General features: G+C 40.3%; 1 protein-coding gene across 1 annotated transcript in view; it reads right to left on the bottom strand.

Moving 5' to 3' along the window:
• LOC146380578 (A-type potassium channel modulatory protein DPP6-like) overlaps positions 1–9,445 on the bottom strand; it is a 253,820-nt gene extending 244,375 nt beyond the window's left edge. The window contains exons 1-2 of the mRNA XM_084939770.1: positions 9,099–9,445; positions 8,939–9,006 (exon numbers count right to left, since the gene is read on the bottom strand). Coding sequence (XP_084795896.1) covers positions 8,939–8,995 — 57 coding nt within the window. The 5' untranslated portion in view covers positions 8,996–9,006; positions 9,099–9,445. The remainder of the gene's footprint in view (positions 1–8,938; positions 9,007–9,098) is intronic.
• Positions 9,446–16,045: the final 6,600 nt, after the last annotated feature.

Genomic DNA, 16,045 nt, shown 5'->3' with positions numbered 1-16,045 from the left:
TCAAAAAGGGTGGAACAAAGCCAGTTTTGGGGAAAGCGGGGTCTGTTTTCACATTAGGAAACATGTCACCAGCCACTAATACACCACTTAATTGTTTAATCACATTCACTGATAAGAAGTACCTGAACAACAGCAAATGAAGGGGTAGGAAAAGTGGAAAACAGAGCAAAGTTTAAAAACAGTGATAACTAGTGTTTCACAAACTACTAATGCATTTTTTTTTAAAAGAAAACCCTGCACTGCGCTTCACTGTGATCAAGAATGTATTTAACAGACACTTCAAACTGATAAAAAACTAAAACTGCTGCTCAATATCCTGTGATAACATGATCACAACTCATCACTGACAACCTTCTTTGCATTAATGCCACTGAGCATTAATTTCAAATCTGTCCATACATTGGATGAACGCTCATAATAAAAAGATTATGACCAAAGTTTAGACATTAAGCTCAATTAGAGTAGACTGCTCTAAACACTTGGTTTTATATTTCTTTCCCTAGAAGCCCCACCCACCTTAAACTTTGTGTTTGCACGAAGCAGCCAATCAGAACAAAGCTGGCTTAAAGGGAAGGGAGCTTGTTTCAGAGAGGATGAACCCCTCATCCTTGGCTGCACAGGCCAAGTGTACAGCCAAATGTTTGAGCGTTTCTTTCTGATATGAAATAAATATGGCCAGCACACTTTAATTTTTAAGTATGCAGACATTCACAAAGCATTTCATAAATGCTGATAAAGTAGAATGGCTTCTTCTATTCCTGCTGAGAAAATATCTGCAGCATAGAGAGAGCACAGGTAGAGCAAACCCATGAAAAACTATTTGCTATTTATATGAACATCTCTCTGGATTTCTGACCACGGCCATTAAATGCATAGATTTGCCCTGGGTCCTGTTGTGTGGGTTTATGATATATAAGAATAAACAGTGACTGTAGCAGAAAGTGACCTCTCTTTTTCTTCTCCATTTTCAGCACAAGAACCGAAGTTACAACTCGAGGATCAAACACACCAGCAACGCATAAAGCTTTTTTTAGTCTTCACTCCTATGGTATATTCCCTTTCATAAAAAATCAATATGAATAAAATGATGGCTTATTTAGAGTAACTGATATCCCACTGTTTTACATGATGGGATGAAAAGTCCCACTGCCTTTCTATTAAACAGCAGCATGATGCTACACTCTCTTCACAAAGCATACTGCAGTTTCTAGACTATTCTAATAATTTTTCGCTATCAGCATTTGTGGAATTGGAAACCAAACTCTATATAATGCAAACCACTCCATTTAAATCTCACCATTAAGAAACCATTAATTTAATGATTTCATCATTTCAGAAGCCTCATTATACACAAACTCCACTTTGGGGAGGTGAAATATGGGACTTTCTCCGCTCAAGCTCATGGACTCTTTCATCCAGCAGAGGGCAAACTTAAGCCTGATGTGCAGGCGTCAGCACATTGAAATTGTTTGGTACTTCTCTTTTTGCAGACTCATTTGCATTAGATGGCTGTAAAAGTGGGGAAACTGACGGTACAGTCCGCTGGGACAGGCTCTGGCAGGATGAAACATGCTGGATGCAGTAACTCCAACCGGTTTTGATGGGTACTGAGGCCTCTGGAGCCACACAATGGATGTGTTTGTGATTTTAGATATGGCTTAAGTGTCTGTCTTCCAAGCGACAGCTGCTGTTTAGGGCTGTGGAGCCATTTGTCTTGTCGGGTCTTGTTGACTGCTTGTGAAACGCCACCAGATGGGTTGTCATGACCCAAGCATTTCGCCAAGCAGCCACTCACTCAAAAGGCCAGGGAGGTCTCAGGGATTCATGCAATTACAGTCCCTGCGGTGTCAGTCATCCCCTGGAAAACACACTTGCTGCAACCGAGTGACACCAACACTGCGGTGACTTTGAATTCCATGTAAGCATCACATTGAGTTTGCTTTTTTTTTTCCCTCCCCCAGGCTGACATACTGTAATAAAGCTCCTGTTTCCTCAAGGATTTCCTGTGTGTAGCATGAGCTCAGGCAGGGGAGCACTGCTGCAGCACCTGATGATTAAGTGCACACACCAGTGGGTTGTTACAAACAGCAATGCCACTGCAGCAGAATTAGCAATCTGCAATGCATTTAAGAAAAAAAAATACAAATAACCCCAAAGAACAAAAAATGTCACCTGGTGGTTTTAAAAGTGAGAAAATCTATTCTCTCACTGTATGTGTGTGTGTGTGTGTGTGTGTGTGTGTGTGTGTGTGTGTGTGTGTTGCATTATTCATTTCACAGAGGCAGAGCTCTAAGAAGCGGATCCAAATCCCATTTCTTTGTGTACACTGTAAACAAGTTTCCATACAAATACAGAGGCACAAGGTGCATTTTTTTTTTCTTTTGCAGACACTGTGAAGACAGACTTAATCAAATTGCCACCAGGTAGCAGCTTTTATATGTGTGAGAATTGCATGAAGGAGCATCTTCAAAAGCAGAGACTGCAAAGGTTGTGCTATAAACGCGAATGAGCTCGGTTTGACCGAGGACGTCGCTCCTTTTCCCCCAGAGTCAGCAGAATGAGAAAAAGATTACTGGTGCTAATGAGCGAGAGAGGGTCTTGAGTACAGGAATTCAAAGTGCAAACATGATTGAGATAGGCCTTCTGATGCTAGTTTACTAGGCAGGGGGGTGGGGGGAGGAAGTGTGAAGAAAATCAATCATGATTTCCATAGACTCCAGTGAGGGAGTCAGAGTGATAACTGTGCATTACAATGGACCCCATGTATAATGAGAGCAGGGATCAATACTTGGCGCATTCATGCTGTTGTTTGCCCTGCTGTTGGCCAAAAAAGCTGCGGTAATTAAGGAGTCTCCCCTCAATCCAAATACCTTTCAGCTTAGCTCCTGAGCACCGCAAGGATCCGTTTGCTGTGTTTCCTCTGATGCAAGTTCAATATTTGTAGAAACAAATGACTTTTAGTTTAAAAACACCCCAAACAATCCATGCAGTAATAAGACGCACAAATAAGCCTCAGGGGAATTTAAATTATATGCCAAGACAAAAGTCCAATATTTCTTAATAGCAGATTTAGTCAAGTGATCAGTTTCCATTTGGGCAGCAGCAGTTAATGCATATTCATTGCACGAGACAATCAGTTTAGTTTCGTTAAACTTTCACAGCCTTGTTATGAATTTGTAATCAGAAGAATTGGGGGAGGGGGGGGGGGGGGTTCTGGGTATTGCTGATGCAGAGATTAGCAAAAGTTGCAAATGGGTTGAAACTCAGGGAGTTAATTGGGATTTAGTGTGCGCGCAGGGCTGCGGGGCTGTCAAGGGCCAAGATAATCGAGCTAGCCTGCTGTGACCGAGGGGATGGAAAAGAAAGGAGCAGCGTGACACGTAGAGGCAAAAAGTTAAGCTCTGAATTGATATCAGAGCAGTGGGAAACTTACAAGCTGCGAAAAGGAAAAAGAATCCTAGATTTATTAAATATGCGAGTCAAATCTTGAACAAAATCACACAGTGTAGCTGGAATCATAGCAAATGTTAACTAAAGAGGAGCTCTTTGACTATGTGGTAAATCATGTAATCAAAAAGCTTCCAGCAAGAAAAGATCTTCCACTTATCAAGCACTGCCTACCTCATGCAATCCAATTAAAAAGCTCTGCTGTAATAATTATCAGTCCATCCAGTTAACATGCATGGCGGGGAGGGAGCTTTTGAGTTTTAGGAGCATAACTGTAGCATATATGGCAGAGCTGCTCTATTACTTTGCATTCAACTGCATGATGTGAACACTTTATTCCCAACAAAGTGTCTAATCAGTGTATTTCCCACCAAGCCAATGCAAGACCCCCTAAGAGTTCATACATTGTAGTACAACACTGCCCTCTAGTGACTATTTGACCATTTTCATCATGTATTTGCTGCAAATTCCCACATAACATGCTTGTTTTTACACCAATATGTGGTATATTAATCCTACAAGATGACATCAAAAATAGCCATCAACTGTAACTTCTATTTCTACTTATACACCAAGGTGGCATGCTCTAAATATGGCTATGAAACACAGTATGCTCAGTGTAACCACAGATAGGTTAAACAGTCCAGCTAGAAACAAGATTAAAATTACCTGACCCACACTAGAGGGGGCAAAATAATGTCTTAAGATGACATTTACAAATTTACAAACTTAATAACAGAATAATTGAAATAATAAATAATAGAAAACTAGATTATCAGTGCTGCAACTAACAGTTATTTCCACTAAAATGTTATTTGATTGATATTATTATAATACAATATTCTAATAATACCATACTATATTATTAGATCTGCAACATATCCAACACACTTTGAAGACTCCAAAATTCTCAAATTAAATTCTACACACATCAAAAACAGACTGAGAAAAGGGAAGCATGAGGGTTGAATGAGCCATCCCTACACATAATGTCCTACATTTCCCAGAATGCTTTTGGATAAACGCATTAAAGGGACTTCCTCTTTTTTGCTGCACCCCTGCAGGAGGATCATGTGGAAACAGAGCACAATCGTAACATCAGTATGGGTAATAATAAAGAAAGACAGCTAGAAGAAGCAGCTTTCTCTGCCCCCACGAATTCCCCCAGATGTTCTTGCACATTATGATGGTTTAGAGATTTCTAACAGCACCCCCGAGCTTCAGCCCACCCCCGAGCTGCTGCTCTGTGATAAGGAAGATGAGAGGTACTGTTGGTGTTACAGATAACACAATCAAAGTACTATAGAGCCATTTGTGATATCCCATCGCCTCCATTTAGCTGTGGGAATGGCAGAAATCCAACAATGACATCGGTGTAGGAAACATCTTCAGTACAGGATTATTTTCCCTACTGGTTTCAATGGAATACCAAAGTATCCTAAAATAGTCGCAGCACACCTGCTGTCCATTCATTTCAGGTGTTTATAAACATGTCACATCTTGGCTCGAACTGATAAGCATGACCATGTGACCATGTGCTTTATACCATTGGGACGCCTGCAGAACCATGCAAACCTAATCACTGTGTCATTAATCTATGGGGAAAAGTCTCATGGGATGGCTGTCAACAAGACTATAAATAGAAACTCCACAGAAAGAGAGAGACGACTCATCAAAGAGAACTTTTCTGCAGCGTTAAGGATTTGCACAGAACCAAAAAAACAACAAAAAACAAAACAAGCAAGAAAAAACAAAAAAAACAAAACCCAAAAACAAAATGGTTTGAAATCGCAGCACGTCCTGCTGGTGGGCTAAAAGTGGCCACGGGACAGATAATGAAACGGACACTGGTGTCTGGAGAGCTGTTTAGTCTGATTCTATTTTCTCTCACAAAGTTGACGGGTAAGAGGAGATGAAAGATCCCAGAATTAGAACAAGCAGTGAGTGAAAGGACATCATAAATATTTTATGCACAAAAATATCAGAGTGCTGGAAAAAAAACAAAACAGAACACAGACAAACCCACGGCAGAAATGAGGGCAAAATGTTTAAACACAAGTCAACAATAAATAAACGACTCATATGACAGACAGAGAGTCTACTGTGGCAGAGCATCCCAACCTGTTGGATGAACACAGCCACCTTCCATCTACACCAGTTAATTTAGCCAATTTTGCCATAATAAAAGAGCCACAATAAAAAAGTTTATAAAAAGATAAAATTGATATTTACTAGAACTGAGTTCACTTTATTGGTGCGACCCTCTGACACAGCCCCAGTTTCTCATGTAATCCCTTTGGAAAATGAATTGCCCGCCCCTGATCTACACTATCTGTTATGGTTCACATCTTCAGTTTAAATTATCTGGATGCTATCTAACACTGTTAACATAAAATAGTTCAATTAAGTTCAATTTTATTTATATAGCACCAAAATCATGAAAACAGTCACCTCGATGTGCTTTATAAAGACCCTACAGTAACACAGAGAAAACCCAATAATCAAAAGACCCCATGAGGAAGGAGTTGGTGACAGTAGGAAGGAAAAACTCCCTTTTAACAGGAAGAAACTTTCAGCAGAACCAGGCTCAGGGAGCTGTGACCAGTTGGCAGTGATGGGAGGAAGACGGGACATAGCAGTGTCTTTTTATACAGCTTAACAGACATGTTTAGAAGTTAGCATTTATGCTCTAGACACAAAGTACATGAATCCCGGTCATTTCGACTTCTTCTTCCAGCTTCTCCCTTTAGGGGTTGCCACAGCTAATCATCTCCCTCCATCTCACACTGTCCTTAGCATCCTCTTCCGTCACATCAACCCTCTACATGTCCTCCTTCGCTGCATCCATGAATCTCCTCAGTGATTTTCCTATTTTCCTCCTGTTGGCAGCTTCATATTCGACATCCTTTGCTCAATATATCCACTATCTGTCCTCTGCACATGTCCAAACCATCTGAGCGTTGCAAACTTCAACTCTGCCACCTACAACTCAGCCTCCTGTCTTTATGTCAGTGCAAGTGTCGCCAAACCATACCTCATAACTGGTCTCACTACCATCATGTAAACCTTCATTTTCACTTTTGCTGCTATCTGTCTGTCTCAAATCACCCTCAACACTCGTCTCCACCCACTCCACCCTGACTTCACTCTCTTTTTCACTTCTGTTGTACATTGCCAATTGATTTGAATGATTGACTCTAGATATTTAAACCAGTAAGCCATTTGAGTTCATCATTTTATCCATGTATTTGCTGCATCTGCCTACTGTGTTGTATATAATATAATCCTTTTTTCAGAAAAGTTCAAAATAAAGTCAAAATAAAACTAAATCCTATTATCTGCAAATCATCCTCATCATAAATTATGTTGCAAATGAAACCTATATAATTCTGACACTGAAGAATTAAGGATTTTTTAAACAAATAAGCTCATTTTAAATTTGAAGCGAGCAGCATGTTTAGGACAGGACCATGTTTACCTTGTGTTGCATCACCTGCTCTGTAAGCGTTTCTGGAGAAGGAGACTATTCTCCCATTTTTGTTTAATAGAGGAGTTTACCTTTTCAACCCTGATTCTTTTACTGATGTAATATGGGCTGAATGTCGTTTGGCATTGTCTTGCTAAAATAAGCAAGACCTTTCCCAAGAAACTCCTCATCTAGTGTTGCTTTGGTGTTGATGCTGCTCTAAAACTAGTATACATCTTCTGTGTTAGTGGTACTTTTGCATATGTGCAAGTTCCCCATACAGTGGTATCTGTAACGTTACAGATACCATCCGGGATGCTTTAATTAGTCAAAATAAAGGGAGGTTTTCTACTTTTCTCTCAGTTACATAAACTTTGAACCAGAGCAGGGAGCTGCATTTCTGAATCATGCTTGTATGCTTTTTTTCTTCATCTTTGTTGGTTAAATTTTAACTTTGGTTTAGGAATCAAAGACTAACTGTTACTGACAATGTTCCTAAGTACATGCAGAAATTTTAACCACCATGTCTGTTATGAATGGAGTGGGTTCAGAGATTATAGCTGAGGGCTATAAATGGTTATTTTTTTCCTTTACTTAAACTGCTCTTTAGAAAACAATTTTTTTCTGTCTGAATTCAGTCATTCACAGTAATCTAAGATATCCAAGCCATCCATCTGCATCATGTACACGTTACTGCATAAGACTGCAAAAACTGTATTTTTTTTTTTTTACAGTCTTTCCAGCCATTCTTTACTTTTAACCAGAACTATTATTTAAAAAAATCATATTAGGTGAGCCCCAATGCAAAATTTAGGAGTCATCTGAAAAGAACTTCCATTAACAATCACTCATCATACATTAAAAAAATATATTAAGCTCCTCAATGTCTCATTTTTTCCACGTGTGACAGTATTTTTCCATCATTTGGCCTTTGCTTCTATATTAAAAATGTATGGAATTTGCAGGCTCGCGGCATGCGTTCGACTCATGTGTTTCATTCTGAAGTCCCTTGATTCCCAGTGTGAGTGGGCCTGCACATTCACGCTGAGAAGGAAAACAAACCAGCCTCTCTCAATTAAACTGAGAGTGATAACAAACACAAAGCATTCGTGTGTAATCATATGTGTCCACACCCATCGAAACTCATTTACAAGATCTTTCTCAACACCTCTGTGAGTGGACAGGGACATCTCTAATCAGTATGCATCAATCCATCAACCCAAATATTTGTATCTAATGAGCAATATTTGTAAACACTTAGAAGTCTGCATGTGTTACTGCTGCTGGTGATGAATAAGGTTTCATCCTTCAAGGCGCGTACACTCACACACACACACCAGAGCCTGGAAAGCCCTCTATTCCTGCTCCTCCTCACTCCTTTCCATCTCTTTCCTCCCACATCCTCCAGCTTTTCTGCTTCCTCCTTGTTTAATCCCACCCCACACTCTGTCATCCACAGACCCTCTCTTCCCTGTCTTTCTCCTATTTGACTGCATCCACACAGCAGCAGAAGCAGCCTTGTTATATGGGTCACAAGCTTGGTAAAACAGCTGTGGTACAGTATGTCATCATCTTGGATATGAGACAGCAGGTGCTTGTCAAGTTATTGCAGAAGAGATCTGAGGAGGAAATCCCATCAGTGTGGAAAAAACTGCAAGTGAGCATCATAGTCATCATTTGCTTCTTTTTTTTTCTTTAGCATTTTTGCAGTGTACACAAAACAGCCACGCTTTTCTTCTTTCCAAAACCTTTAACATAAACTGCTCACCAACACCCTTCCCTTCACTGAAACTGATTTTTTTTCTCTCCACAAGAAATTCTATCCGCGCTCATCTTTCAACATCTCCAAAGCGCACAGACGCGCAATAACCCAGCATGATGAAAACTGCGTCTACAGCTTTTTGTAAGCTTGCAAACAAACAAACATCCAGTATCACTGGTATGCTCCTTCCAGCGCTGCGCCATAAATGGACGCTGGAAAGAGACTCTTAAATCTTAACTTCTTCATACGTAAGTCTTTCTTACCTTTCCTCCCTTGGAGCATCTGCGATACGCATTTGTGGCTCCCGCTGTTTGATTCATGGCGAAAACCTCTGCAAAAGTAAAGAATAACCTAAAAGTTGGAGTCAATTTCAAGCAGGCGGGCACGGAAATCTGTGTGTGTGGGGTTGTTTTTTTTTAATACCTGGTGCGCTGGATTGCCCTGGCTGTCGGTCCTCGTTGAAAAAGAACCGCGCTTGGTGTTCAGACTTACACTAAATTTTCTAAATATTTCCCCCGATGTAGTCCAGAGAATTTAATGAGCTCTCCTGCTTGCTGTTCCAGGACAAAGTGCTGCTGATTATCACGCAGTCGAATATAAATCCGCTGGGAAGTTTCACACCAAATCAACCTGTAAAACTGGCTGCTTTAAATCTACTTACATTTTTTTGTAATAAAAGTTGGTCTCTATATTCGAGCTCTCAGGATGATTTTGAATAAGACCTGCACAAACTGACGGAAACGCGCCTCTGTGTGTGTGCGTGTATGTGTTCGCCCAGCAATTGCGCAAGCGCATCTCCACTGACAGCTTGACTACATGGAGTTGAAGAAGGAGTCAACACTGCTCGCCCACTCTAGAGCAGCAGGCAGTAGGGACTGCAGGGTACACTGTAATTATGTATCATGAGGAACCGTATATAATACCACACTATGATAATGTGTTTGCTAAAACCAACAAAAACTCCCGATACTGCGCGTCGTATACGAGCTTTCCCTGTATTTGATGTCCTTTCTGAAAAACAACAACAACAAAACAAAAACATTCTTGGAGGTTGATTTGTGTAATTCTCTTCAAAGCAGGCGAAAGTCAACTCTGAGTGACCTCTGTCAAATTTAAATTAGATGAGTGACACCAACGAACAAAAGTGAGAAATTGTCTCTGACGATTTCAATCATTATCTCTGCTCGAGGAAGTGGATTTGTTTAGTTTCAATTATAGCATAATAAATGAATGTTAAGAGGGCAAGCTTACACTGAAGTGTGGCAATTAGCTGGACAGGTTGGTGCTCAGCTGTGACAAAGTTGCTGTCACTCACTTTCACAAGGCTTTGCAGGATGGAAAGGAATTAACAGAAATACATGGCTTGTTGGCTTCACTTACCAAAATACACTTAATACTGAAGTGTTTCCCACTAAAAGAAAAGTCTGCTTTAAAAGAAAACTGAAATTATCCTTAAAATATATATTGATGTTTCTTTTAGAAAAAGCACAGTGGTTGTTGATTTTCTGATTGTTGTTTATAAGTGAGTGACATCAATAATGTGATATCAAGCGGTGTAATTCTGGTGGAATTGCTTCAGCATTCCTCTTTCTCTAAACCTTTCATTTCCAGCTTCAAACTGATGATCCTGTCTACACTGAATTTTTTTCACCTCCTAAGGTAGAACATTTTGATTCCACCTAAGCAGCTTCTGGTCTGGTTTCCTTCATTCTCTCCATCATATCAACCATTTTTTCTCCCTTCATCAGTCATAGTCCCATAAAAGTCTTGACATTCACCACCAAACTCATGCCTTCCCTCCTCTCTCACTGCCTCTGAATGCACCTTCCCCGTTTCCACATCTTTTGTGTTCAGCCGACAATAGCACAGTTTTCCACCAGCACTGTGTTGGCCAACAGCACTGGATGTGGTCACTGTTTGGCAGGGCCCCCAACCAATCCAGCATGGAAATCTTTTCTTAATGATCAGAATGTTTGATTTGGCAGATTTTTTTTTACCCCGGATGCTCTTCTGACTCTCTTCATTTATTCAGGCTTGGGACTGGCACAAGAAGTATACTGCAGTGCCCCCCCTCTCCCCTCCCCACCTGTGGCCGGTTTATCTTAACCTGAAATATGAATTGTTAATAAATGATCAAACATCTTGTTTCATGCAACTCAGGGAAAATGACACATAAATGATGATGGAAATGCTGTGAAGAAGCAATGCTTGCATCAGTATAGCAAACCCGAGGCTCCCTTCAACAGAACAATGACAGTCTGGGTTTCTAAATACAGTTTGATGATGCACCATCAATCCAGACAGTTTAGTCAGATGAGTGGATTTCTTTCACCAGTTGCATGAAGATATACAGTCTTATTGTTAGATTGTTGTAGCATACATTACATCATTCAAATGTGGAAATGGATCTTTTGAAATGTAATGATTAAGACCCTTAAGTGAGGCAAGGGTGGATTAGTAACTTATATCCCTAAGGCATTTAGGGATAAAGTGGATTTCTCCAGTCCCATGAAAAGAAATGAGTGAAGACTGGTTCTGAGAAGGCAGAACTGGGTGACATGTTGGAAAACCAAACACTAAAGAGAACAAATCTGGGGTAATTTCTATAAGAAAGAAAATCACAGAGGACAGAATTCACAAGCAGCATCTGTGACATCAGTGTATTTGAAGTTGTAGTCCCTTAAGAAAGCCACTAACTTCAGTGGTTCTACCTGTAGCACCTGTACCAGTATTTTTTCAGTGGAAACTGTTCTTCTCATCCTTTTTTATACCAACAATGCTTCAGTGGAAAAGAGTTACAGTAAATTAGTGCTCCTGGAGCTCAAATCGAAGCCAACAGAAAGGTTCTGATACCAGAAATGTCTGTTATGACAAAATCAAACCAAGATTAGTTTCCTCCAGTTTCTGTTACAGTAGTTGTATCATCCTTAAACTTCCTTTCCTTCCAAATACAGCAAGGTGATGGAATTATTTTCTTCATTTCAAAAAGAATACATGAGCCAGTTATGTTAAGGGATAATAAGGCACACTGATGGTATTATGTTTTGTTTAAGGTCCTTTTTGTGGTTCCAAATAAGACTTGCCAATCTTCCGACAGAAACATGCAGAACAGTTCAAACACAGCTAAAATGGGACCAATTCTGAGCTGATACAATCAACAATTTTGAGGCAGTTAGTACTTGGTGAGCCAATTACTTGAAAGACTGTTTACAAATTTTCACTCCTTTTCAAAATCAATCAAAATCACCAGCCTTGTAGAAACATTTCCCCTATAACCAGCGAGTCTTTCTGCAGAATTGGCACAGGCTGGCCATGGTTAACAAATTGTTATTTGCAAATACTCAGGTTGTTGATGTGCGGATGGTGTGGCATAAAGAGAAATGAACTGACAGCTAGAAGGCTGGGGAGGCACACAGATAAGCAGGAATGCAGGTGAGGGGGTTGCAGGAGTGAGTGTGGCGTGGTGAGCTGATTGCTTGGTGACAGAGAACAGGTGGCAGGTGAAGCAGGAGAGTGCGGCATGTAAGTATAGCAAGTTAGAGATAGGAGTTCAGAAAGAGTGGAAGCATTGAGCAGAGCATGGCAGGCAGCAGACAAGGAGCAGATCTAAGTTTACCACACACCAAAAACACAAGCAGCAAGCTAACTTATATGCACACAGCTTGTGGCTGTGACACAAAAGAACACCTTGGGCATACTACTGTTATTATTATTGTGCACAAGGTGCCTTTTTCCCCCAGCATTGGACCCTTAGAGTAACAGTCAATCAACTAGACTGACTGGCATGATTTCCCCTTTCTCTAACTTCCTGCTAAGTGTGTCTGTTCCCAGATTTCAAACTAAAACCAACATGGTGACTTATTAGCAAACATTTTCTATATTATGGAAACAGTCCAGGTAAAGTCCAGTCACCTTAAGTCTTGACTTTGGAAAACCAGCAGGGCTACACCACAGGATATAAGTTTGTAAACTAGCTTTTATCGGGTCATCATATCGGCTATGTAGCTTGGGGCCAGACATATTTCAAAAGTTACAAGTAAAATCTTAAACCTAAGAAAGCCAGTACTGGTGTGATATGGTGCTGTTTACTAAAACCAGGCAGAAGCTCAGGTTCTGAAGCAGCTGTAGGCAAGAGTCACTTTTAGTTTATACCAGATAGGAAGGAGTTGAAGTAGTCAAGCTTAAAGTTAATGTTTTTTTGTTTGTTTTTTAGATCTTGCCATCATTGGAAAGTCTCATGTGTATCATCTGTCAAGCAATGAAAAACATGATGGATAATTTGGTTAGGTAGAAGCATGTGAGGAGCAGCTTTGGCTTGGAAGGTTGATGGTTTGATATCCTTAGGAACAATACTGATCCTCACTTGTCATCGAATGCCCTCAATTAAAAGCACTTTGTAATGGACTCTCCATTTACCATATAAATAGAGAATAAATTAATTTGAACCTTGTGGTTTACCAGAGCTAAAGTGAGATCCAGAGAATTTTCTGAAAGCTAAGAATAAATCATTCAAGTGAGCATCATTGATGCAATGTCCAAAAGAGGTGAAACTGCTCTTGCAACCCTGTCAACTGCTAAAAGGAGGTCACCAGTTACCTCAAGGAGGGCACTTTCTGTGTTGTGTGAAGCTCTAAAACTGAAATTTGACTGCCATTTATCAAAGATGTCCTCATGAAAGGCTAAAGGTTGGGGGAAAAAATCTACAACTTTAGATAAAAAGTTTAGAAATTGGTCTAAAACCTTTGAAAAATATGGAAGTAAGGTGTAAGGTTTCTTTAAGGGACCACAGGGTGTTAAAAGAAAATAGCTGTTAACCATATACTGGGCCAAGCTTTTTGTACTTTAGAATAAAATCAAGGCTACATGCAGTTGATTTATGTATATGCCACATAACACTGGTGAGCTGAGTCTTTCATGCATGCATGTGGTTTTATTTTGATTATCCCACATGCTGTCTAAGATTATAGCTGAGCTGAAATAATATGACACCAGGTTATTGGATGGGTTTCAAGTACACTTCAGTCAGATACTTAGCTTTTAATAGGTGACTGCAAGCTTCTCAGACTTACATTCTTCTGATTACAGCACACTTCTCTCCCTTGTTTAAATCACCCTGTTGACAGAATCTATCAGCAGACCATCAGTCAGTACTGAAGTCTGGCTGTCGGTATGTCGACACTGCTAGCGCACTCTAACAAGTAAGAACACACTTAGGTTAACCCCGTGCTTGAGCTGTGCTTTCACTTCCAAGGTAGTCTCTGACCTTTAGCTCATCTTTGAGGGAGACCTCAACTTTGCATCCCTTTGTTTCAGCTCCAACCTCTCCTACAGGGGCTCAGACTGAGAGATGCAAACTACAACATTTACTAAATGGAGTGTGAATTAATAGAGTTTTGTCATGGCTCAACTTCAAGCTGCACTTTTTTTGTGTTCAACTGTGTGCTTGTGCTCCATTTGGCACAAGTGCTGACTTAGATTAGTTTGCCTGCCTGGTATTCCCGTTCGCTGCAGTGAGTGGGATGTTTATTGATTGGAGAGCTCATGATATTTTCCTATATGTGGATTTCAGAGCAAAATTAGCAGTTGCTGCTTGAAGTCAGTGCATTTAATTAAAGGCCAGTTTGTTCACGGACACTTCCATACCTTGCAGTGAAGTTCTATCACAGACGCTTTGAAGACACTTTGGAATCAAATGGACTCATTAAAGAGACTGATTGTGCATGACTTGATGTATGTAAGAAAGGCCAGTGAATCTAGACAGTCAAAAAATTTTCTATATTCAAAGGGTTAGTCATAATCATGAATAATAGTAGTGCTTGCAATGAAATGAGGACTTAAAATATTCAATCTTCAGGCACTCAGGAACAATGCAAAGAATAAAAAGCATTCACAAGCTGGTCCAGGGGTTGAATTTAATAACCAGTTTGGGGCAGTAGACATTTTCATCAGTTCAAAAATACCTTCTGGCAGTTTGAGGTAATCTTCAGCAGAGCTGTATGGTTAACGTTCAATCAGCATTCAGTGAATGTTTGAAGACGTTAGAAGTTTGGGTTCTAAAGTGGTTTTAGACTGGACCTGAAGAGACTGTTGATGTTTAAACGTGGGGAACAGAAATCTCAATTCTATCAAAATTGTAGGACTGCGTCATGAAAGTGCAAGTAGCACAGAAAATAAGAAAGAAAAAGAAGAGGGCATCTTTTCTGATGCATAATTTCAGTCTGAGCTGTCACACAAAAAGTTGCATTTTGCAAACAGGTTTACAACTTTTTTGAAGTCTGTCTTCAAGCCACTCTCAAAGGTCTTAATCTGGAAATTTTCCAGCAGTCTTGAACAAATTCCTTTATACATATAAACCGGTCAGGAATAACATTATGTCCACCTGCCTAATGTTGTGTTGACCAAAACAGCCCTTAAACATCAAGGCCACTAGAGCTCTGATGGTGTGGCGCAGTATCTCGCACCAAGATGTTAGCAACAGCTTTCTTTAAGTCCTGTAAATTGCCAGGTGGATTGGACTTGTTTGTCCAGCTCATCCCATGGATGCTCAGTTGGGCTGGCTTTGTGGCACGGCCTGCTGAAACAGACCATATACATCAGGGAATACAGTTTCCATGAAAGGGTGTACATGGTCAGCAACAATGTTTAGCTAGGTGTGGATGTTGAAATAACATCCACATGGATGCCAGGACTAGCAGAACATTGCCCAAAAGCATCACACTGACTCTGCTGGTTTGCCTTCTTCCCATAATGCATCTTGGTGCCAGGTGTGCCCCAGGTACATGATATGTGAGAGAAAACATGTTCAGACCACATGGGTCAGCTTTCAGTCCCCACAGGTATCAATAAGCTTTCACAGCCCACGCCCATTGTCTTGGTTTCTGAAAAAATTCTAACATTGTCCCCAGTAAAGCCTCTCCACACCATCACAGCTCTTGTTTCATGTATCACAACTACCATATGTTCACCTTTTCTGTGTCTCACAAAGACCACCAAAAGTCTTAAAGCCTTAAAGTCCTCTTTTCCAAATAGGTCACTGACCAAGACAGCTTTGTCTCTGTCTCCCTCAGTTGTGCTCTCTTTGTAGAAAATCCACTATGTTAGGATTGGTTCTTAAATCCGATCAAATGTAGTGGGTACTACAGGAGTATATTATACATTATAACAGAGGTAGTGGTGGAGTTCAAGTACCTCAGGATCTTATTTATGAGTTATGGCAGGAGGGAGTGTGAGACTGACTCACAGGTTCTGCAGACACTGTACTGATTTGTTGTGTGGAAGAGAGAGCTGAGCATGAAAGGGATGTTGTAGATTTACCACACAATATCTAGTCCTACCTTCACCTATGGCCATGAACTCTGCTTGTATCTGTG

Source organism: Perissodus microlepis, chromosome 9 (assembly GCF_051167445.1).
Source record: "Perissodus microlepis isolate ML-2025 ecotype Zambia chromosome 9, ASM5116744v1, whole genome shotgun sequence".
Taxonomy (NCBI): domain Eukaryota; kingdom Metazoa; phylum Chordata; class Actinopteri; order Cichliformes; family Cichlidae; genus Perissodus; species Perissodus microlepis.
This window is presented reverse-complemented; position numbering and strand designations above follow the sequence as displayed.